This window comes from Rutilus rutilus, assembly GCF_951802725.1.
Source record: "Rutilus rutilus genome assembly, chromosome: 1".
Classification (NCBI taxonomy): Eukaryota; Metazoa; Chordata; class Actinopteri; order Cypriniformes; family Leuciscidae; genus Rutilus; species Rutilus rutilus.
Window position 1 is genome coordinate 7,070,472 of NC_140209.1, and position 25,188 is coordinate 7,095,659.

The 25,188-nt window shown below is 39.9% G+C and overlaps 2 protein-coding genes across 2 annotated transcripts in view; both read left to right on the plus strand.

The window, feature by feature from the left end:
• LOC311302781 (uncharacterized protein) overlaps positions 1–25,188 on the plus strand; it is a 198,842-nt gene that overhangs the window by 77,647 nt on the left and 96,007 nt on the right. The gene's annotated exons all lie outside the window — the stretch shown is intronic.
• On the plus strand, positions 1,299–23,220 carry LOC311302721 (uncharacterized protein). The gene is made up of 3 exons (XM_084428746.1): positions 1,299–1,354; positions 10,958–12,572; positions 22,453–23,220. Exons 2-3 carry the CDS (start codon positions 10,963–10,965, stop codon positions 22,472–22,474), a joined length of 1,632 nt encoding a protein of 543 aa, XP_084284872.1. The 5' UTR covers positions 1,299–1,354; positions 10,958–10,962; the 3' UTR covers positions 22,475–23,220.

A 25,188-nucleotide genomic window follows, 5' to 3' on the forward strand; every position in this document is an offset into this window, starting at 1 on the left:
GCTGATGGTCCTGAATGGCTTGTTGAATGAGTGTTGATAGTCTGAGGCTTATCAATATTAACAGAACTGCTGAAAACACTCTTTATTTCATGACAATAGTTCCTGTTTTCACCTCATTTATTATGCTGATGTCTTCAGATCGCCTGTAAATTGACTCTTAAAGCTCATTTCATTGGTGTCAGCAGACTGAGGGGATTTGTTGGCTACTATATGCACGTTTATTTCTGCGGGAGTTTAAAAGGGGTGGTGTGGTGCAATGGATAAGACACATGCCTTTGGTGTGAGAGACCTGGGTTCGAATCCACTGTGAGACACCAATGTGTCCCTGAGCAAGACACTTAACCCCTAGTTGCTCCAGAGGCGTGCGACCTCTGACATATATAGCAATTGTAAGTCGCTTTGGATAAAAGCGTCAGCTAAAATGAATAAATGTAAATGTAAATTTCTGTTTTTATGATTTTAACAGTTTTTCTTACCATTGTTTATATTTGGAAGAATTTAAATTATTTATATTAGTTTCTGTATTTTAATGAAGAAGCAGAATAATGTTAGGATTAGCAATACAAATAGATGGATGTCTAATAAATAGATAGATAGACATAATTTCTTAGAAGTGTTTAATTTTTTTTTTGAAAACACAATTGATATTTTTTATTTTGGCAGATCAGATCCTCCCACGCTGGAATACATCATCAGTGAAGCTCCTCCCACAGCAATCTCATCATCAGTGAAGCTCCTCCCACGGCAATCACATCATCAGTGAAGCTCCTTCCACGGCAATCTCATCATCAGTGAAGCTCCTCCCACAGCAATCATATCATCAGTGAAGCTCCTCCCATGGCAATCACATCATCAGTGAAGCTCCTCCCACAGTAATTCCCCAATAAATGCTGTAAATTCCCATCTGCTACAAGTGAAGACGAGCATCAGAGCATCAGGAAGAGCTGAAATCTGCAAAGACTGAGTTCATTAAAGAGGACAGAGAGAACATGAGTGATCCAGAACCCTGCAGAATGAAACACACTGAAGATCCTGAAGAACAAAGAGGTTGGTGTTTATTCTTCATTCATTCCCGATGCTGAAGAACATTCATGTTAGAAACATTCAAGCACTTCATCACATTTAGATAAAGTTCAACTATGAAATGGTACAGAATGTTCTGGGCAGGGCTCCAGACTAACTTTTTTTTACTGACAAATTCTTTAATAATAAATGGACAACGTACAGATTTTACAATGTGCAGTTTTATTTTTATAGGAACACGCCGACTTTTTGGGACTTTGGCTTATTCACCGTATTCCCCAGAGTTAGAGAAGTCAGGGCTCCAGACTAACTTTTTGCCTTGGTTGCACTGGTGAGCCTAACTTTTTTATTTAGGTGCACCAGCACAAAATTTGGGTGCACCCAAATTTTTCCTCGGCTGTATCACCTTTAACGCCACAATTTTAAGGTCACCTTTTTATCACGCTCTATACACATTCATATATATTATGTAAATGAATTTAAACAAGAAGGTGTAGGTAAAAACTTTTATTTATTTTTTGAAGCACACTTATTAACGGTATTCCTACTCTTACCGATACTGATTATCGATACAGTACTTTTAACTGTATTCTTATGGTTCTTTTTGTTTTATATATAATAAACAAAGATAAACAATAGATAAACAAAAGATAAACAATTAAACAAAGATACACTTTATATAGGCCTACACAGTGCTTTAATTTCAGGAAGGCCTACTACTGTTCAGGCATGGTCTAAAAAGAAATCTAATAAAGTAATAAAATGTAAAATAACACTGTAAAATTGATCATAAATAGATTAATGCTTATTAAAGCTGAAGTTATTCTTTCAAGAGCTGTGAGTGATTTTTCTCTTGTTGTTTGATTTGCAGTAATGGCGCAATCGTCAGCATGTTTATTAGACTGCGGCCCCTTTAAGACCGGGTGCAGATCTAATAGGCTACTGATGCACCATATTCTCCCAACTATTTCCATAACTACGTCCATTTAAGACATAAACTGTTTTTAGTGAATCTCCAAGCCGGTAATTTTGACACGCTTTTGTGTACAATTGATCGTTTAGACGCGCACAATCTGCACATGAAACCGAAAGTATAATTTGCTTGTCTCGGTCTGTTTCGGAGCGTACGCCGCCATGCGAACAACATTTCTTGCGCAGATTTTTGTGTTTTTAATATCTCTTTCAATTATTAAACGCGTCCCGCAATTTAGCAACAGTAGCTAGACTGCATTTACAACAATCACCGATCGTGCTGATTCTGATTCTGAGTTTTAGGGAGAAATGACAGCGTAATGCTGCGAAGGGAAGAAGTTGCGCGTAGTTAGATAGTGTTTAATGGTTTTACCTCAATATATTATTTTTTATAATCTTTGGAAGCCGAAATTTAAAATAAAATCAGACTAATATAACAGACCTTAAGTGTAACCAGGCTACGTTTGAATGTTTAATTCTGTCCTCCGTCGTCACTCATTAAGCAGGGCTGTCGTGTTGTGCGAGCTGTGGCATCGCGTGAGAGAAAAGTGTGAGTTCCGTCAAAGGAGAACAAACGCCAACAAACGTTCGTGCAGAGGCAGCAGATGCGAGGACGTTAGGTGCACCGGTGCGACCTAGGAAAAATGTTAGTCGCACACTTACAAAATTTGGTCGCACTCTAGAGCCCTGGAAGTCCATACATACCCTTCTCATCTCCGTGCGTGCCGTAACTCTGTCTGATGCACCCACCGCTAGCTTAGCTTAGCACAAAGACTGGAGGTAAACGGTGAATAAGCCAAAGTCCCAAAAAGTCGGCGTGTTCCTTAAGTTCACAGGCTCCAGACTAGCATCTGAGGGCGGCGGCACCGGAGCCACTGAGTTCTGCAGAGAGTATCTGGTGGTGCTGGGGCTGACAATAAAGCACTAAGCTTAATTTAGGGTGTATATGACATTAACTTTAATTACTATCATTCATAATGTCTTAATATTAATTAAAAGCAAAATGAGTGAAAAAATTGACATTAGGGAGTGAAAATAGCCAATAATCATCCTACTGTTTACAATGGTAATTTAGTGTTTAAATAAGAGTTTTCCTACATCTTAAAATGTTTAGTTTTAGTGGAATCTTTGAAGGATGAACAAAATGTGTTATCACATTAAAAATAACACATGATATTATAGTTTTGAAGTGCTGGAAAAAGATGTGTAGTACTTGTAAGCCTTTGACTATTTCTGTCACAATTCATAGTTCCCTTTCGAGAGGTCTCTCGTATTGCGTAAGGCTAGCTTACGCTATGGGAAAACCTCCTTTCCTCGAGAATATATAGCCTCTGACCACGGCCATCTGGCGGGCTCTGACACGCCAGGCGTCCTGATTGGTTCTGGCGTCAAAGCCGCTTCGCCATAGGTTTGTGAAGTTGCATTTTAAAAAGTTTGCTTCAATATTCTGGAGAAAAAGAGGTTTTCCCATAGTGTAAGCTAGCCTTACACAATACTCGTTCCCTCATCTCAGGGAACTGAGGTTACGTTAGTAACCAAGTAGTTATGGCTAGAGTTACTACATTAGCCTAAATCCATGGTGAATGTTGCTGATTTGTGGACTGAAAGCCTTCTATAAGTGTTTCTCTTGTTTCAACATCAGCACTGTTTGATCTGATATCTATGGGTTAGGCTTAGTTGAATTGGAATGTTTCTCACTGGAACTCGCAGTGATGATGATATTTATTCTGAAGCGAATTCAATGGATTTCTTCACTGGATCTCCAGAGTCTGGATCTCCTAGTAATAGTGTTGTGTGATTGAGATCGGCCCGCGACTGGCAAGTTTGGGGCGCTGCGCTGTCTATGATTGGTCCGAAATATTAAACGGTATAATAAACGGAAGCATAAATGAGTAGCACATTTTCATTCCAATTTTATTTATTTTTTTTGCATTCGCTGCTCAGCAACGCTATGGTCGCACCAGCGCGACCTAAATAAATATTTGGTCGCACCGGCAGGAAAAATGGTCGCTAAAATGCGACCAATTGGTCACAATCTGGAGCCCTGCTGGGTTTGTTTTTTGTTTTTTCAACAAATGGTCAGTAGAGGAAGGTTTGAGAATTTTATATTGATTGCCAACATCAGATCAAGCTAAATACTATTTTAACTTTTATTTTACATAATCAGTAAACGGGTGGTTGACGTGAACTCAAATCCAAAGTGGAAAAACATTTTTTTCTAAAATGTCTGTCAAATGTCTTATAATTATATTGCTTAATATGTGAATAACTCAAAACTGAATGTGTCCCTTTCTAATTCTTTATTTATTTTGCATTTTATTAACTTTTTTGTGTGGTAGTCCCAAATATTGTCCACCGGTGTGACAACATTTTTTATGTTAATATTTAATTCAGAGATTGTGTGACAGATAAGACAAATATGCACAGTCCTTATCAATTTGTCCTAATTACATTCCCACATCAAAAGTAACCAATACAAATTTACAATCATGTTATTATCCCACTATAAGATGTACACATAGGGACTTTACCCAAACGTCTGGATTATATTCATTATAATTAGTATAAAACCTAATGAAGCTTCATTCCATCCTTATATGTGCATAGTGATGATATCATTATTATACTATTAAACACCTTTTACATAAATTTGTGCATTTAAATGGCTTTTCCACTTATAATTCAGTTTGTCACACCACAGGACATTTCGTCACACCATTGGACAACAAAAAGTACCGGTATGCCCCTGGGTTTTGTACAAAGTCACATTTATTATTTCTTGTTCAAATAATTTGCAAAAAATCATTAAAATAAAGTTACAACTTCAAGTTCAAATGTGTTTAGTACAATAAAGTCAGAAGAAAGAAGAAGAAACGATGCGCGTGGAATCTGCCTAACAAACATCGATTTCATTGGCCTTTTTACGCAGTGGTATTACGCAACAAGGAAGTGTATACAAACTGGATACCACTGTTTTCAGCGGAATCTGAGAAATACGGCAAACAAGACCGCACCTCACTATCATTAACAGTTTTTAAGATAATTACACATATGTAAAAGTATGCAATTTTGGGCGGTACCGCCCAATCCGTCCCCATAACATTTCTATTCATATCCCATTGAAATGTGCGATCTCAAGAGCTTAAATCCATAGACAGCATATAAACTGGACACAGCGACCCCATTGGATTCAACGGAGACAAGTGAAGTCAATTAGAAGCTCTCACTTCCTGATGGCTGAGCGTACTGCGCAGACTCAAACTGAGCTTCATGACGTAGATGTGACGTGAGCAACCCCTCTGTCTTCTAGTAGCTGTGCCAAGAGAAATCTGCTTCATTCCCTTCCGAAACTTGCAGAGACGGAGAGTGTGAGTAGGAGGTGTCCATGAGCTAGGAGCAGGAGAAACTTTTGCTAAGTATTCTGATTAATTATTTTGTCACTTTGCCTCCACGTCCCCCCGATTGCCCGTGAGCTTCTCCTCTTAATCTCTCTACTGTGCGACAGAGAGTCTGTGGTTATGACGCAATTGTTTTTGACGCAATCCTATTTTTACAAAAACTTCAAGGGGCCATAACATAAGATACAAGGGGCCATAACGTAAGATACAAGGTAATGGAGCCTTTTATACATTTTCGTGTTTCTTTAGAAATAAATAATGGACAAATGGAGTCTTTAAACGCCTCAGTTGTAAAGTTATTCACTGTCAAAGTGACGCCAAAATGAATGGGAGTCAATGGGATGCTAACAGCAGGTGGGGGTCCGCTAATCAGTGGCGGCGCCCGGGAGAAGCTTCAATATTTTATGAAACCCTGCCCCCCTGCTTAAAACAGCTAACTGAGCTAGCGATGACTCTCCTCTTCCTGATTCACGTCAGCTATGAAATCAGCGTGATATGATTAGTTTCCAAAGCTGTCAATCATCTCACGTGAACCAACCAGACCATAAGGCTGTTCTAAAGCAATGACGCTGTCTGTGTATAGTTCCTCATTCTGAGCTACAAACACAACTAAACACATCTCTTCATCTGATTCAAGAAGCTAATAAATGCAGGATTCAAATATATCTGGTTTGTGTGTGTGATTTCTGTCCGATTTTGGTTATTTTATAGGAACAAAGAATATTTACATCCACTGGTGTGACAGCCATTTCCACCAGTGTGACGCTGATTTCATGTCACACTATAGGACAGTGCTGTCACACCAGTGGACATTTTCAAGATCAAGACCAGTTTGCGGCCTAGCTATATGAGAGACAGTCTTCAATCTTGACTAACAGTGTTAAGGTTTACATTATTTTCAATAGTCAATCAATATAAATTAATGAAAATTTTCAGATCAATACTTAGATAATGTCACACTAAAGGACTGCATAATGGATCCCATTTCCAACTGTGCACGGAAATAGCAATATTATGAAAATATTTGAAACAGAACTCACCTTGTGGGCAGTCCATGTACTCCAGTGAGGTCTACTGTACTTCCTGGATGAAGAAGGGCCCCCACTCTATAATAGGGTGCCCAAATGAATGCCCGTTTTATATCTACAGAATGGCGTCACACCAGGTGGACACCAGTTTTGCGGACAAAATGTAAAGCGTCACAATTATTTTAAATGGGGACCTTATGACTTATAACCTTTAGTTTCATTAAGTTAACACCGCTATAACATCTATTCAAGTATTTTAATGTATTTAGACTTATTTTTCATTTAATTACAGTAGTTTTAAGATAAGCAACGCTACCCCGGACAGTCAAGCCAGTGGACAAATGTCATGTTTAAAACTAAATATTTACATATTTGAATTATAATACTCATTAATTACAGATGTATTAGTTCTGGAAGATTAAACTGTATATAACAACCGATATTTTAATGAAATATTATACATTTTTATTTATATTTGTCACCATGAACACAAAAATTTAGTGTCACGTCAACCACCCAAACACCAAGTTACTAATAAAGTTGTATTTGTCAAATATCATATGTTGTTCATAGTTATAGAGATTCTTCTTGGAGTAACTTTGGTAACAGGGTTGATGAATACAGTCAGTGCTACAGTTTTTGTAAAAACTGAGACTAAGGATTGAGATTATTTTCTTGTCTTCCCATCATGCAGTAGAAAGAGCCCAGATGATGTCACTTCCTGTGTGTCACAGTTTTAAGAAATGCTCTGTTTTTAAATTGAGGAAAATCATTTCAAAAGAAACAGAGTTGAGTGAAACATGTACAGTAGGACATGGGTAATGCTAATAAACGTTTGTGTTATTTCTCACAGGGTTATTCACTTGAGCTTGTGTTTCTGGTGTCCAACATTCACATGCACATGAATGGAAGTCAGTGCAAGGAAAAGTCTAGTGTGAACGGCCATTAATAATTCAAACGGTTTTAATCAAATAAATATCAATCTCAAAGCTGGTGTCAAAATATGGCAGTATTGTATATTTTAATGTTAATATCATGTTAGATAATTGTGTCATTTACCAAATATATGTAATAGTTCTTGCTAAAGAAACATGGGATTCGTGCCTATAATGTTTTAAAAGATTCTAGAAAACACAGGATGAGATGGAGACTCCCTGTGCGAGCACATGCAAGTTACTGGTGGACTGGTCGGTGAATGGTGGATGGTAGATTCGTGAGAAGAATTGGATTTACGGGACGCATCATCAGTAGTGTTCCTCTGGGTCATGGGGTGTTTCGGCCTTTGACACTATACACCCTCTCCAGAGGCGGCCAGCTCTAGGTTGATCAAACCTCAGCTTGCGTCCCGAGTCCAATTAGCCATGAGAGTCACCTTGTTGTCGAGTGGACATCTCAGGGGACTGTGCATGGCAGAGCCGTCCTGTTCCCTGAGTCAAGCCAAAGCCGACTTATCTCCTGGCACACTACTTGGGGCCCAGCTGGGGTCGTTCCTCTTCAGCCAGAGCCACTGGCTGCTTCTTTCTGCTGCCTCTGCTGCAGCTTTAACGGCTGTGCGCTGGTTCTGGCCCTTAATTCCCAGGTCCCTCATCAGTTGTTAGTTCATCACCGATGAAGAACTGCAAGTCAGTAAGCACTCCCTTCACCACTGAAATGCTGCGTGACTTAGATGGTTTAATCTTCATACGGGCCCAACTGATGTTCTCAAGTTTTCTGAGTAACCTCCTGGTGCATGGAACGGTGGTAGTCAGGGTGGTAATGTTGTCCATGTAGGCTCTGAGGGGAGGGAGGCGCCGACAAGAGCCGAGTCTTTGCCCACCTACAACCCATTTTGAGGCTCGGATGATGATCTCCATCGCCATGGTGAAAGCCAAGGGAGAGACGGTGCATCCAGCCATGATGCCTAGTTCCAGGCACTGCCATGAGGTGGTAAATTCAGGCGTAGTGAAGCAGAATTGCAGGTCCTGAAAGTAGCCTTTGACCAGGGTTGTGATGGTGTCCGGGATGTTAAAGAACTCAAAAGTAGTCCAGAGGAGCTCATGGGGCACAGAGCCGAAGGCATTTGCAAGGTCCAGGAAGATCACGTGGAGGTCCCTTTTCTCCATCTTTGCCATTTGGATCTGGTGCCAGATCATGCTGGCATGTTCTAGGCAGCCAGAGAAGCCAGATATTCCTGCCTTTTGTACCAACGTATCCACATACTCGTTTCTGTGCAGGTACTCGGCCATCCTTTGTGCAATGACCCCGAAGAAGATCCCTCCACGTTAAGCAGGGCAATGGGGCGGAACTGGTTGATGTTTGCTGCGTCCTTCTCCTTTGGGATAAGGATCCCACCTGCCCTACGCCACGCTTTGGGTATGGTCCTCTTCTGCCATATTGTCCTCATGAGGCTCCAGAGAAACCTAAAAACATCTGGTGCGTTCTTGTACACTTTGTATGGGACTCCGTTTGGCCCAGGCGCTGATGCTGTTCGTGCCCGATGGACGATCTTCTCCACCTCTTTCCACGTTGGGGGACCAATCTCAAATTTATGCTCTGGGGGGTTGATTGGTGGAATGTCTGGAGGGATGGCCAGGTGTTCATAGCGCTTTGGATCAAAGTGTGTTGATCTCAAGTGCTCCTCCAGGTCGTTCTTTGTTGTTCTTAGAACTCCACTTTTCTCCTTGGTGAAGAGAGTTTTCAGGAACTTGAAGGGATCTTTATAGAACCGTGTTCTTGTTTGTTCTTTATTCCTCCTTCTTTTCCGTGAATTCTCTGCTCTGCGGAGGGATGCCAGGCGTGTTTTAATGTCAGCTTGGAGGGTGCTTATGCCCTCCTTTTCCACTTCTGAGGCCTTCTTCCAAAGTTTCCTGAGTTGTCTCCTTTCTTGAACAAGTCGCTTGATTTCCTGTTGCCTCCTGGAGACTGGTGGAGTGGGAGCCTGTTTAGTGACTTTCGACTCTAGTACCCCAAAGCGTTCTTTTCCATATTGATAGATGATGTTTCCCATATCCTCCAACTACTTCTCCACAGTGCCTCGAAGTTGTTCGAGGGACAGGGACAGATCTTTATTCACCGTTTCCCACAGCTTTTTCTCCGCAGCACCGGGCCACTTTTTCCACCGCTAGTTCTGTGCTTGAGTTTGCTTCTTCCACGACGGGGGTGCTGATGCCCTCCAAACTATGGTTTTCGTCCAGTTGGTGAGCTTCACTCGACTGATTTGACCCCTTCCGCAGGAAGTAGTCAATGCGAGGCCCCGGTCTCTCTTCCCTCAAGCACCTTTTCTTTCCCTGGTGAATCCTCAGGCCCCGGAAAGATGTTACTCTCCTCCATCCGCAGCTACATACCTGTAACTTGTGGTCCGCTGCTGTGGCAGGGCTTGCTCTGCTTGCTGTGGTGTTCTCTTGCGCTGTACTGTCTTTGCTCGTAGTCGTTTCTGGTCCAGTCGTTACCGTTTTGTCAGCCGATGAGTCTTCTTCCGCCCCCGCTCTCGCAGACTCTGGGGGTGTTCTCTTTGTTTGATTCTTCGTAGCTAATTGGGGGTGTCTCTGACGTGCTGCAAGGCATGAGAGACTACAGTCGTGGGCAGCTAACCCAAGACTGTCCCGTTGGGGTCTATTCCCTCCTGCCAGCTGTCTCTCCATGCTGTCACAAGGACTTTCCCCTGTCGTCAGCTGATCTTTCTCAGCAGTCACTGGACGAGTCCAGATAAGAAGATTCTAGAAAACACAGGATGAGATGGAGACTCCCTGTGCGAGCACATGCAAGTTACTGGTGGACTTGTCGGTGAATGGTGGATGGTAGATTCGTGAATGGTGGATGGTAGATTCGTGAGAAGAATTGGATTTACGGGACGCATCATCAGTAGTGTTCCTCTGGGTCATGGGGTGTTTCGGCCTTTGACACTATACACCCTCTCCAGAGGCGGCCAGCTCTAGGTTGATCAAACCTCAGCTTGCGTCCCGAGTCCAATTAGCCATGAGAGTCACCTTGTTGTCGAGTGGACATCTCAGGGGACTGTGCATGGCAGAGCCGTCCTGTTCCCTGAGTCAAGCCAAAGCCGACTTATCTCCTGGCACACTACTTGGGGGCCCAGCTGGGGTCGTTCCTCTTCAGCCAGAGCCACTGGCTGCTTCTTTCTGCTGCCTCTGATGCAGTTTTAATGGCTGTGTGCTGGTTCTGGCCCTTAATTCCCAGGTCCCTCATCAGTTTTGTGGTGGATGTTCCCACAAACCCTTTGCACCCAACCTCCACTGGGCGGACTTCCGCGTTCCGGCCACAATGTTTTGCTTCGGCGGCTAGGTCGGCATACCGCAGGTGCTTCCTCTCATATGCCTCCTCCATGGAATCCTCCCAGGGTACGGTGAAAAATAATAATTGGAAGATAAATGTTCCTAATTTTTGGAAAGTTTCAAAAACAATTTTTTATAACAGTTGTCTACTTTCTACTATTACATCAGGGCTCACTTGCATTTCACTTTCCTTTCACTTTAAATTTCTCTCTTTGAATTATTTTGATGTACTGAAAATCAAATTAATAATTTTCTCTTTTGATTTCAGACCTGATGGAAGTGAAGGAGGAGAGTGAAGAACTGAGTGAAGTAAAGGAGGAGAGTGAAGAACTGAGTGAAGTGAAGGAGGAGAGTGAAGAACTGAGTGAAGTGAAGGAGGAGAGTGAAGAACTGAGTGAAGTAAAGGAGGAGAGTGAAGAACTGAGTGAAGTGAAGGAGGAGAGTGAAGAACTGAGTGAAGTAAAGGAGGAGAGTGAAGAACTGAGTGAAGTGAAGGAGGAGAGTGAAGAACTGAGTGAAGTGAAGGAGAGAGAAGAACTGAGTGAAGTGAAGGAGGGGAGTGAAGAACTGAGTGAAGTGAAGGAGGAGAGTGAAGAACTGAGTGAAGTGAAGGAGGGGAGTGAAGAACTGAGTGAAGTGAAGGAGGGGAGTGAAGAACTGAGTGAAGTGAAGGAGGAGAGTGAAGAACTGAGTGAAGTGAAGGAGGAGAGTGAAGAACTGAGTGAAGTGAAGGAGGAGAGTGAAGAACTGAGTGAAGTGAAGGAGGAACATCATGTCAATCCTGAAGGAAAACCATTGAGTCGCTCAAAGACTAAAAATATTTTTTTAAAGAAAAGAAGAGCCAAGAAATCTTTCACCTGCACTCAGTGTGGAAACAGTTTCACAAGCAAACAAAGTCTTAATGTTCACATAAGAGTTCACACTGGAGAGAAGCCGTTCTCATGTGATCAATGCGGCAAAACATTTCGTAGGTCATCACACCTGAAGAAACACCAGACAGTTCATATGAAGGAGAAGCCACATTCATGTTCTGTGTGTGGAAAGAGTTTTTCACTGCTGAAATCTTTACGTAAACATGAGAAAATACACACTGGTGTGAGAGAGTACATGTGCTTTGAGTGTGAGAAGACTTTTATAACAGCGGACTGTTTAAAACGGCACCAGAAAATTCACACTGGAGAAAAACCTTACAAGTGTTCACACTGTGACAAGAGATTCAGTGAATCATCATCTCTGAAAAGACATGAGATGAACCACACTGGAGAAAAACCTTACAAGTGTTCACACTGTGACAAGAGATTCAGTGACTCATCATCTCTGAAAACACATGAGAGGATCCACACTGGAGAAAAACCTTACATGTGTTCACACTGTGACAAGAGATTCAGTCTGTCATCACATCTGAAAACACATGAGATGATCCACACTGGAGAAAAACCTTACAAGTGTTCCCACTGTGACAAGAGATTCAGTGACTCATCATCTCTGAAAACACATGAGATGAACCACACTGGAGAAAAACCTTACAAGTGTTCACACTGTGACAAGAGATTCAGACGGTCATCACATCTAAAAAGACATGAGAGGATCCACACTGGAGAAAAACCTTACAAGTGTTCACACTGTGACAAGAGATTCAGTTGGTCAGCACATCTAAAAAGACATGAAAATACACACACTGGAGAGAAACCTTACAAGTGTTCACACTGTGACAAGAGATTCAGTCAGCCAGCACATCTGAAAAGACATGAGAGGATCCACACCAGAGAGAAGCCGCACACGTGTGATCAGTGTGGAAAGAGTTTCTCTATTAAAACTCACCTGAAGCGACACATGAAGATCCATGCAGTGGAGAAACCACATCACCTCAGTCTGAGATCACAGTAAGTAGTTTATTTTCATGTGCTGAGCAACAAAGTCTCTTCTGTGTAAGTTAGACACACATCACCCCAGAGATGGGACCAAGTCACACATGTGCAAGTCTCAAGTCTTAACCTTCAAGTCTCAAGTAAGTCCCAAGTCTTAACCTTCAAGTCTCAAGTAAGTCCCAAGTCTTAACCTTCAAGTCTCAAGTAAGTCCCAAGTATTTTTTTCTTGGGCAAGTCAAGTCACAGGCTATGGCAAGTCAAGTTAAGTCATGTCCTGTAGTAGGTCAAGTCCAAGTCAAGTCACCTTATTATTGTAATTTTACCTGCAGAATCTGATCTTAATAAAGTAAAAAGACAAGACAAGAAGAAAGCCTTAAGTTTTCAAAAAGCATTAGACATGTGACCCACTATTCTGCTTCATAAGTACCATGTTGACAATATGACATGACGTGGTTTAATGTAGCCTAAACAATGATTACCAAATTTCTCTCTCATTGCTCCTCATAACCACTGAAAACGGTCAAAAATCGAACCAAAAGTCAAATTATTATGAACGTTATCTGACATTAAGCGTTTCTGCTTCATATTTTCAGCAGGGCAGCGGAGCGGCTGTGGGTTGACTCCCCACGGTTCTCATGGGCTTTATATACAAGTCCTAACGTGAAAAAGCTTTATGGTTTAATGTACCTAAACCACGATTTAAAAACAATTTATTGCATCACAATAAGTGTATTGTGTTTGTCAAAACATTTTAGTAACTAAACTGAATTTTATTAGGTTTAGTGACAACGTGTTACAATGCTTACATGGTACAATTTCTGGTAAGCTATGCTTTTTTATTATTTCAATTCAATTCAATTTTTGTGATTTGATTTAATATTGACTCATTTGGATAAATATTAGGTAGGCTACATAAGGTAGGCATTCATTTTTCTCGAAAAAAAAAAACAACTCACCTAATGCTGTAACATACAGAGAGCCCTATCAGCTGGCAGTATTATTTAAGGTTAAAAATAACTCAAATAAATATAATGCATTTTTTTTTATTGATAACTTTATTTAATGATATAAGTAAAAATATAATAAATATGTAATATAGTACACATATTTAGCTAAATACTCTCTATAGCTCTTATTTTCTAGCCAACTAACGTGCTATAGCCTATATTATGGTCATCAAATGGCTTTCCTGAGGTAAATGTTATGTGACATAATTGTTCTCCAGCTGTTTTATTGACCCCTTTGTTTGATTGATTGGTCGATATTATGTAGTGATCGACCTAAGGCTGCAGCTATCGATTCTTTTCGTAATCGATTAATCTAGCACTTAATCGATCAATTAATCGAGTAATCGGATAAAAAAAAATTGTGCGTTTTTAAACAACCAAAACAAATAATGCATAACGAAAATGAGGTATTTATTCCAACTCCAACATTTGGCTCCAAAACTAAGCCTATTTATTGCAATCTTTACCCATTCAGTGTTTATAAGTGCCAGTGCCAACAATTACATAACAATACAGTTAAGTCAACTTACTGTAAAACATGTATAACACGTAAAACTATGAATACAAACTTAAATAGTAAAGGCCATTTGGCCTTAGTTTTTGTCTTCTTAATACAACATTACAAAAAAAGGATTGCACCTTCTGCAAATTACCCACCGGAGAACAAAAATAAATGAAATGAATATAAAATATCAAGCCAAACAGGTACACAATGTATACAATTTATATAAAAAAATAAGTCTCCCAAGAAGCAAGGCCGGAGGATCTCAGACAAATTCCATTGAGAATCCCACCGAAAAACACAGATACAACAGTTTTTATAGAATCAGGGTATGGCATAAATGCCAGGCTGCATTACATAATTTCCCCACTATTTGATTGGTTCTTCATATGCAAACCCCTCTGTTACCAGGTAAAGCAAACTGTGATCTTGTGATTACTTATCACAAGGTTCTAACGATGACTTAATATGTTCTAACAGACTTGTCTAGTTTCACTTCCCATAACAATGTTATTTTTACCCATAGACACATACTCAAAGTCACAAGTTTTTCCCCAAAGAGTTTGGAAACTTTAAAAGCATATGAATGTTGTTCCTGCAAGAAAAACAAATGTTAGTTGATTAATTAAAGTTGATTAATTAAAATCCATTCACAAAACCCATACTGATTATTTCTTCACAAGACTTTTGAAAATTGTATCACGTAGCCTAGAATATTTGCTCCAAAACTATGTGAAAATCGCCCTGACTGCTCATTCAGATAAGACTATATATTGATTTAAAATTTGTAAGACGTGTTTTGTGTAAGAAAGCTTTATGTGAGAGGCGTGATCACATCCTGAATATTGATGGCTTTTCACACCTGAGAAAGACAAAGACCCTCCCCTAACGGCCCTATTAGGAGCTATCAGGCCCTGTCATTCTGAGCAACCTTGCACAAAGAATGAGCAGATTTAAAAAAGAATGGTTTTTAAATTGTTTGGATTTATTTACAACACAACATAATCCAAAGATACACAACAATTGACAAAAAAGCACATTATTGAAAACAATGATCCAAAGACAGAGACCTTTGTGCCATTCCTAAAAACATTGTACACACCTTTCATTTCCAATGTGTTTGATTTTCACTTTACCATGTTCATGTACAGAGACTCATGTGAATGTTGAAGTCAGCAGGACTCAGTGGCATCTGGTCCCTGTTAAAAAAACACACACAAAAACTGTGTCAAGAGAAACTATAGGGCTGCACGATTTTGGGAATACATTTTAGATTTTTCTGGTTAAAATTTGCATTTTAAAATTCACAGAACACACACACACACACACACACACACACACACAAATGTTTCCAACAATATATAATGAACAGGTTTGTTGTGCCTTGTAGGCATAGGCTACACGCAATGCTGCATAAAATAATAATTAAAATAACAATAACCTATAGCAGCCTATAAATCTTTCAAAAGCAGCATTTCAGAGTAACAGCTACGCTAGATAAAAATATATTTATTATCATGTTACTTCAAATGTTTCCATTTGTTACGATGATATGAAATGAGATTGTAGTAAAACATGAAGCCTATTGTTTGGCGCATTTTGCTTTTCAAACGCACAGCCCATTTTGAATATGAAACAATCAAACGCACAGCACGCTCCAAAATATGAAACATTATTGTTACCATATTAGGCTATACATATCCATGTTTGAGCAGATATCCACAAACAGAATTTAACAGTAAACACGGGTCTAAATATTTTAATATACACCATATATCTAGCAACAGTTCAACTGCAATGTGAAGTTTATGCAATAATAACATTAATATAATTAAGAATTTCTTACCTTACATCTTTCTTCTTCTTCTTCTTCTTCTTCTTCTTCTTCTTCTTCTTCTTCTTCTTCTTCTTCTTCTTCTTCTTCTTCTTCTTCTTCTTCTTCTTCTTCTTCTTCTTCTTCTTCTTCTTCTTCTTCTTCTTCTTCTTCTTCTTCTTCTTCTTCTTCTTCTTCTTCTTCTTCTTTAAATCCAATGTAAGCTCACGGCATGTCTTCCAAACTCGACGAAAAGCAGAGACGTGAAGTTTGGTGCTTTGTGTTTAAGGTAACGAGCGTGTTTGCGTTCCATGTGGAGATTTGCATGTGAATCTCTTTTGCGCTCATGGGCGTGGTCAAAAAAAATAAAATAATGAGCAAGTGCTTGAGAAACTGGACATCTTGTTGGTTTTATATAAATTACTTAAGCAGAGAATATTTGTTTCGATCATTTAAAAGTACACACTTAAATGTTTATAAAGGTATATGGCTCATAAATATGTGACAAGTATTCGCTGAGTTTTGTTTCAGTTTATGCTCAAGAAAAGTTAAGCGAGACGGAGAAGCAGAAAGCACACCCTGTTTATTTTCTTTATTTTAAAAAAGCACAATGTTTTGATTTGATTGTAAGTGGATACATACAAAAGTAGAAATATCACAGATTCTTTTTTTATATTTCTTTTTTCTGTATGACCATAAATGATGGAGTAATTAGGGCCCAAGCCCTGAAAGGGCAGAGGCCCTATTGTTTTCGTAAGGATTTTTAGGGCCCTAGCCCTGAAAGGGCGGAGGCCCTATTGTTTTCGTAAGGATTATTAGGGCCCAAGCCCTGAAAGGGCGAAAACCCTATTGTTTTCGTAAGGATTATTAGGGCCCAAGCCCTGAAAGGGCGAAGGCCCTATTGTTTTCGTAAGGATTTTTAGGGCCCTAGCCCTGAAATGGCGAAAACCCTATTGTTTTCGTAAGGATTATTAGGGCCCAAGCCCTGAAAGGGCGAAGGCCCTATTGTTTTCGTAAGGATTATTAGGGCCCAAGCCCTGAAAGGGCGAAAACCCTATTGTTTTCGTAAGGATTATTAGGGCCCAAGCCCTGAAAGGGCGAAGGCCCTATTGTTTTCGTAAGGATTTTTAGGGCCCTAGCCCTGAAAGGATTTTCAGGATTTTCCTAGCCCTGTTTTCGTAAGGATTTTTTTTTTCTTCTTTTTTTTTTTGCCACTTTTGGGGCCCTTAACATGCTCAAAAACTCTTGAAATTTTGCACACACGTCAGAACCTGCGGCCATCAGGGCCGGACTGAAGCTGGTACCGGGGCGTGGCAGGGGGGCTCGACAGCGCCCCCTGGAATGGGGTGCGAAATCTTGGTCCATATATCAAACACGCTTGCATGTAATAATATGAAACTCAGTACACATATACAGTGAGGAAAATAAGTATTTGAACACCCTGCTATTTTGCAAGTTCTCCCACTTAGAAATCATGGAGGGGTCTGAAATTGTCATCGTAGGTGCATGTCCACTGTGAGAGACATAATCAAAAAAGAAATCCAGAAATCACAATGTATGATTTTTTTAACTATTTATTTGTATGATACAGCTGCAAATAAGTATTTGAACACCTGAGAAAATCAATGTTAATATTTGATACAGTAGCCTTTGTTTGCAATTACAGAGGTCAAACGTTTCCTGTAGTTTTTCACCAGGTTTGCACACACTGCAGGAGGGATTTTGGCCCACTCCTCCACACAGATCTTCTCTAGATCAGTCAGGTTTCTGGGCTGTCGCTGAGAAACACAGAGTTTGAGCTCCCTCCAAAGATTCTATATTGAGTTAAGGTCTGGAGACTGGCTAGGCCACGCCAGAACCTTTATATGCTTCTTACAGAGCCACTCCTTGGTTATCTTGGCTGTGTGCTTCGGGTCATTGTCATGTTGGAAGACCCAGCCTCGACCCATCTTCAATGCTCTAACTGAGGGAAGGAGGTTGTTCCCCAAAATCTCGCAATACATGGCCCCGGTCATCCTCTCCTTAATACAGTGCAGTCGCCCTGTCCCATGTGCAGAAAAAACACCCCCAAAGCAAGATGCTACCACCCCCACTCATCATTCTACTTCCTTCAAACACGTTTAGTGGAATTATGACCAAAAAGTTCTATTTTGGTCTCATCTGACCTCATGACTTTCTAACATGACTCCTCTGGATCATCCAAATGGTCATTGGCAAACTTAAGACGGACCTTGACATGTGCTGGTTTAAGCAGGGGAACCTTCCGTGCCATGCATGATTTCAAACCATGACGTCTTATTGTATTACCAACAGTAACCTTGGAATCGGTGGTCCCAGCTCTTTTCAGGTCATTGACCAGCTCCTCCCGTGTAGTTCTGGGCTGATTTCTCACCTTTCTTAGGATAATGCGACCTCAAACAGGTGCATCTAATTTAGGATAATAAATGGAGTAGAGGTGGACATTTTAAAGGCAGACTAACAGGTATTTGAGGGTCAGAATTCTAGCTGATAGACAGGTGTTCAAATACTTATTTGCAGCTGTATCATACAAATAAATAGTTAAAAAATCATATATTGTGATTTCTGGATTTTTTTTTTTAGATTATGCACCTAAGATGACAATTTCAGACCCCTCCATGATTTCCAAGTGGGAGAACTTGCAAAATAGCAGGGTGTTCAAATACTTATTTTCCTCACTGTAGATCTCATCGGGCCGAACAACTTTCGTGCTCTAAGTTTTACAAAAGCCTCAACATGAAGTCGGTTATTATACGTTGTTTGGAAAACGCATACAATGGAATGTGAAATACTCCTCCTAGGGAATTCAGCCGATCGCCACCAAACTCGGTGTGAATGAAGTCAAGACATTGAGGATGAATTCTTGCGAACGGATTTTTGATATCTCGAATGGTTTGGCCGTGGCGAGGAAACAAATTTATGGCGAATAATGGGACACAGGAAGTGTGTTATAACTTCTGCATACAATAACTGATCTTGAAACTTCAGCAGTGTGTTCGTGGTCAGAGGCCAATCAGATGGATGTAACTATTGTGAGTCAAAGTTATAGCGCCACCAACTGGCTGCAGGAAGTTTGTCACTTTCAAAATGCTTTGAAGTCACTCTCTTATTTTTACCCGATTTGCTTCAAATTGTATGTGTATAATGTAAACACACGGCAGATGTAGACCTGTGGAAGGATTATTGATATCTTAGATACTGTTGCCGTGGCAACGCATCAAACTTTTCGGATGCTTTTGAGACTCTTAGCATGCTTCAAATTGGATGAAACTCGACAGACACATAACACTTATTAGCCAGTAGACATGTGAAAAGTTTCAGAAACGGGTGTGGCGGGGGGCTCAACAGCGCCCCCTTGAACGGGGCCTGAAATCTTGGTCCATATATCAAACACGCTTGCATGAATTAATATGAAACTCGGTACACACATAGATCTCATCAGGCCGAACAACTTTCCCTGGTCAAGTTTTACACCAGCCCAACAGGAAGTCGGCTATTATGGGTTGTTTGAAAAACGCATGCTGTGGAATGTGATGTCCTCTTCCAAGAGAATTCATCCAATCGCCTCCAAACTTGGTCCACATGAAGTCAAGACATTGAGGATGCTAAATTGCGGACTGATTTTTGATATCTCGAATGGTTTGGTCGTGGCAAGGAAACGAATTTATGGTGAGAAAAGAGAAACACGAAGTGGTATAACTTCTGCACACATTAACTTATCTTGATGAAACTTCAGCAGAGTGTTCGTGGTAAGAGGCCGATCAGATGGATGTAACAATTGTGAGTCAAAGTTATAGCGCCACCAACTGGTAGCAGGAAGTGTGTCACTTTCAAAATGCTTTTAACAAAAGTGAGGTGGTTAATTTTATGTACAGTCACAAAAATCAGTACACATATTGGTCTCATCGTGCCGGACAATTTTCTAATTTTCAGAAATTAGCTCAGAGCAACAGGAAGTCAGATATTTTGGTTTGAATGTGGATTTCTTTGCAAAATCAGCCTCTGAATTTTTACCCACTCCTCTTAAGTGGTTTATTTTATAACCACCAAACTTTTTCAACATGATGAAAATATATTAAAGATGCTAAATTGTAAACGGATAATAAATATCTCAAATGGTTTTGCTATGGCGAGGGATTAAAGTAATGTCAAAAAAGGAAACGCTGAAAACCTATCTTCTAAAAATGTAATTATACACCATTTGTTTCTATATAAAATTATACCAATATCAGAACTAAACCCATTTTTTTCTTTTTCAATTTAATAATTGTTTAAGTTTAAAAACATCCAGAATGTTTTTTTAGTCCAAAAAATAAATTTTCATTCATAGTGCTATACTGCCCTCTTGTGTTCAAAGTCAGGTTGGCCTATTGTACGTGTGTGTATATATATATATATATATATATATATATATATATATATATATCTTCACCCCCCCCCTTTAAATGCTATTTCATGAATACTGAGTTTTTTACACTGTTAAAGAGTTGGATTCCCATGCTAAACATGGACAAAGTTTCAAAAATGAAATTGTACGTTTGAAGGAGTATTTCTGTTCCAAAAATGCTCCTTCCGGTTTGTCACAAGTTTCGAAACGTTTTTTTTTTTTTCGAGTATGGGCATGTGTGACGTCAGATGTAGCGGAATTTCCTTATACGGGTCCTAAGGGCACTTCTCCCGGAAGAACCGCGGGCGCGCGCGCGCGCACTCGTAGACCAGAGCAAGAGAGCGAAAGCAGTTCGCCATCAAAGCGCTGTGCTCGGCTCTTGGAAGTCAATGTCACCAAAGAAGTGGGTTTTTGGTTGCCAGGGCAAGACAACCCTGCACAGATTCCCAGAGAACCCAGCGTTAAGGGACCAGTGGATGGAGTTTGTTTTTCCAGAGCATCAATGGAGTTGTGCAAGACTGTTTGTTCCCTGCATTTCAACGATGATTGTTTTATAAACAAAGCCCAGATCGACGATTTGCAGATCGTCTAATGCTTAAGGATCGAGCAGTCACAATGATAAAGGTTCGCGGTCGTGCGTTGGAACCGGGCAGTGAGTAAAACTGCTTCAAATGTCTCTGTGTGTTGTTAGCTCGGCGCGTTAGCACAGATTTAGCTCCGCCCACACGGCCTGCCTTCAGCCGCTCGTTTTTTTCCGGAAAGACTCGGTACAGCCTATCTTTCTTTTATAAATATAATAAAACTAAAGACTTTTTGGAGATTTGATGGATGCAATACTACTCTATAGGTACTCAAAATTAACAGGAGATTGAGTGAAAATGAGCATTTCACCCCCCCTTTAACATCCTTGATGTGTCATTACAAGTGCACAGGTCATGTGAGTGATTCCTTCAGAGTGAACACGGGTGAGTCTGACTGCAGTAGATGTGAAAGATATGAATAAAAGTGATGTTATTTCAGCCAGCGCACATACCTGTATTTACATCCTGTTTTCGGTCAAAAGTCGATTGTCGAGTTCACGCACATTGGTTTAGTTACCAATGATCATCACAATAACACATCAAGGATGTTAAGAGGCTTAAACGCAGGTTTAAACGCAGGTTTAAAACGTGCCCCATTGAAGTCAACAGGGTGCAAATTTTAAAAAGAGGATAACACAGTGTAGGCAACACCGATTTTTGTCGTTGTTCTCTGTACTGACAGCACTCCAAATTTACAAAAAAATGAGCTCAATGTTAAAATTGACCAGAGTTCTCCTTTAACAATGGTTGCTTTTGAAGTAAGCGATCGAATATTCGGCAACCCAAGCTTTAGCATTTGCTCATCTGTATTATAGCTGTTTTTTATTTGTTGAACATCAATTAAATTTTTAACCTTAGATGAGTTTAAATGTTTTTTGTATGTCCTAATTCGGGGAACAGACACAGTCTCTATATGATGATATCTAGGTGAAAGATGCTCTATGTGATGGGATTTATCTGACCTTGGTGACGCGAGGCCGCAAGCAGACGGTCGGTTTAGCCAGTCTGTCTGCTTCCTGACCTGAGCCCCAGGTTGTCATGTTTGAGCTCTAAGACTATGTGCCATATTACTAGAGAGAAGAGCAGCACCATCCCAGGAGGGATGAATACCATCTTTCAACAGGTCAGGTCTGCCCCAAAAACTTAATCTGCATTGCTATTTGTACTCGTGAATACGTAGACCACAAGAAGTAATTTTTTTTTTTAAATCACATGCTAGCTGGCAACACAGGATTCCATTCATTATGCTAAGCTAAGCTAGCGGTAGCGCTGCCAAACTAAAACAATGCATGCACTGAGACAAAGATGCGTTTGCCCACCTGTCTAAATGTAGGAAAGGTTTGTTTTAAATAAAAGTGTATTATAACAGTATATAAACTTCCTTATGTGTGATTTAAAGAAGCAGCTTACAAATAATTTTTAACCTTAAATATTAGAATGATGTACCAACTGGGGTTCCTTATGGTTTACTTTACAGCATTAGTTGAGAGAGATTGTTTTCTTATGTACTGTACCTGATAGGCCCCAACTTAATCAATATGGAATCAGATTGTGTCAAATGTTTTTTTTTTTTTTTTTTTTTCACAGGCCTTCACAGGGGAGAGACTAGTTGACACTTCAGGACTGCGCTGTCGTCGCGTCCAGGCGCAGGTCCTTCAGGTCCTGAGGGAGGTCAGCGCCAGATATCTGACAACTTCCCATGCCTGGAGTTGTTTGTTGAAACCATGATTACGTTTATGATTGTTTTGTTTTTAGTTTTTTTTGCTTATGCAAGTGTTTAGAGATGAACATTCCTTTGTTAGTATTACTGCCGATTGAATGCACTGTTTAGAGTTAGAACACTAGACGTCCGTAGTGTGTGTGTGTGTGTGTTCCATCTTTAAAGACCACGGTAGTTAGAATTGTTTTCTGTTATTTAGTTGGAGAGTGATCACCACGCATTAAATTTATTGTTTTTTTTAGACAGCGTTATTTATTTAAGGCGGCGTATACGCTGAAGATTTCAGGTTTTGTTTCTGCATTTTTCTTTTGATAGGTAGATTTAGAGGTTTGTTATGTTTTTATTATTTAATTGATTTGGTGACACTCTTGTTTTCTTGCTTTGTTTTCCTTTTATATTTTATAATTTTTCATGTTTTGTAACGTCATTCACACCTTTTCAAATTAAACGTTTTCAACGTTTACTCTGGTATTCCTCGTTGTTTCTGCTACTTGCACACACGGCAACAGTGTCTCACGTAAGTGTCGCGCAATCATCCCGTTTACATCTTAAACACGTTTACAACTTAAACATTTACATCTTAAACATGTAATCACAGACGGACTCGATGATGGTGGGATCAGATCATACCGGCTGTTGTCAGACTCCTTGTGCCTACACAAATCTCACTGGATCATTACAATTAATAGCAAAAAGAATGTTTGGAAAAGTAATCTGATATTTCCTACTGACACACTACAGCAAAAGATATAAATAACTGACTTAAAACCTAAATCTAAATCTGTCTTGTCATTCCTGCACCACTCTATGAAAATAGAGGAATGTTGAGAGAGAGAGAGAGAGAGTTGATTTACTCCACTAGAATGACACTGAATCTCATGACGAAGCTCCTCCACACAGCGAGACGTGACGAGACGATCAGATGAGACTGAAATACCAGGATCATTCAGTGTTTCTGGATCTGATGGATCTGCTATCAGACGCCCGTCCTGAACAAACCAAACACAGGAGGATCAAGTGTGAGTGTGTGTATGTGTGAGTGATTATGTATAATGGTGTAGTTTGAGGACAGAAACACACACACACACACACACACACACACACACACACACACCTCTGAATACCAGCTCTGATCACAGTCGGGAATATTGGTTAGATTCAGTATATTAGACTGAAGTCTGTATTCAAACCCGCCGTCAGTCTGAATCTCTGCACATGTTTCATTGAGTCCGTTCATGTTTCAGTGCTGAAAACAGGAGAGAAATGTTTTAAAGAACCAAATGACTGCAGTTTATTAATATTGTTTTAGTAGAACAAACATTTAAACATATGTGGAAAATGTGTAGTGATGTGCATTTAAACCAGTGAAAATTACCCCTTAAAATATGAAGTTTTCAACAAATAACCTTAATTTCAATCTTTTCCTCTCAGGAAGCATCACATTTCAGAAGAAACTCATATAAATTGTAACAAAACAATGACATGCAGAAATGACATTATTTGAATATGTAGGGCACAAGAGGGCGCTATTGTCACTGATGAAATAATGAAAGTGAAAGTAAGTGTTGACATTACTGCAAAATCTGGGAAAACATTAATAATAAAAAAAATGCAAATACAAACTCCTATTTGTGTTACAAATTAGTCAAATTATTCAAAACTAAATATTCATAATGAATAGTCTAGTCTAAAATGTTTTTTAATTGGGCAACAAATGTAGCCAAATAGATACAGTAGAAAAAAATACTAGTTTGCTTTATCTTATAGTATCTTATGATTATGTTTTATTGCGCAAAAATACCAAAGTATAAATGGCCGATGCACAGCATAAAAGTGCAGAGTGATAACTTTACTAAAACTGTATAACTTTATGCCTGTCGTGTCGTTGTTTGGATAGGCTGAATTGATTATGACAGTTGAGAGTTCATGTGACTGTGTGAAAATAAATCGAGCGTCAGTCACTGAGATCTGAGTGAAAAACTGTTTTTTCTTAAAAAAAAATGTTACCCCGATTCCTCTCAAAAATACTATCTTAAGCATATAAAATAAACATATTTAAACCATAAACGGATCCTAGTCAAAATTTGTAGAAAACTAAAATATTTAGTCGCACCGGCGCCATCTCTCTCTATGGAGGGTCTAAGCCGGCATGAGCTCACTGTGTCCGGCTGCTCCTCCCGCTGACTGCGCCGTTTCCTCTTCCGAGGCTCGAGAGCCAAAGCAAACGGGAGCGCGCGATCCGAGAGCGGAGAGAGGAGAGCGGCATGTTCTCACAGTGAGATCAGCTCGTCTCAGTGCGCGTTCACACCGCCGCCCTGCCGACAACGCGGTAGAAAGATTTGTGGACGCTTATCATCAGCATAAGATTCCTGTCTGCACCCCAAGAGCATCCCACCAAACACCTCAAAATATTAATAACCTTTCCACATTTATTCACCATTCTACATACATGTTCTTTATACGTTAGCTTCTCATCTACCCAGACCCCAAGAAACTTGAAGACCCCAACTCTTTCAAGAGATTTCCCATATAACTTAAGACCTAGACTTTCTATATTCCTCTTTCATTTTGTTTCAATTCATTTTGTGACAACATCGCTACTC

Bases quoted from the DNA above. Each gene is read 5' to 3' on its own strand.
- LOC311302721 (XM_084428746.1), top strand. From the start codon at position 10,963: ATGGAAGTGAAGGAGGAGAGTGAAGAACTGAGTGAAGTAAAGGAGGAG. The intron at 12,573-22,452 runs GTAAGTAGTTTA...TTTTTTTCACAG, and splicing joins CACCTCAGTCTGAGATCACA to GCCTTCACAGGGGAGAGACT.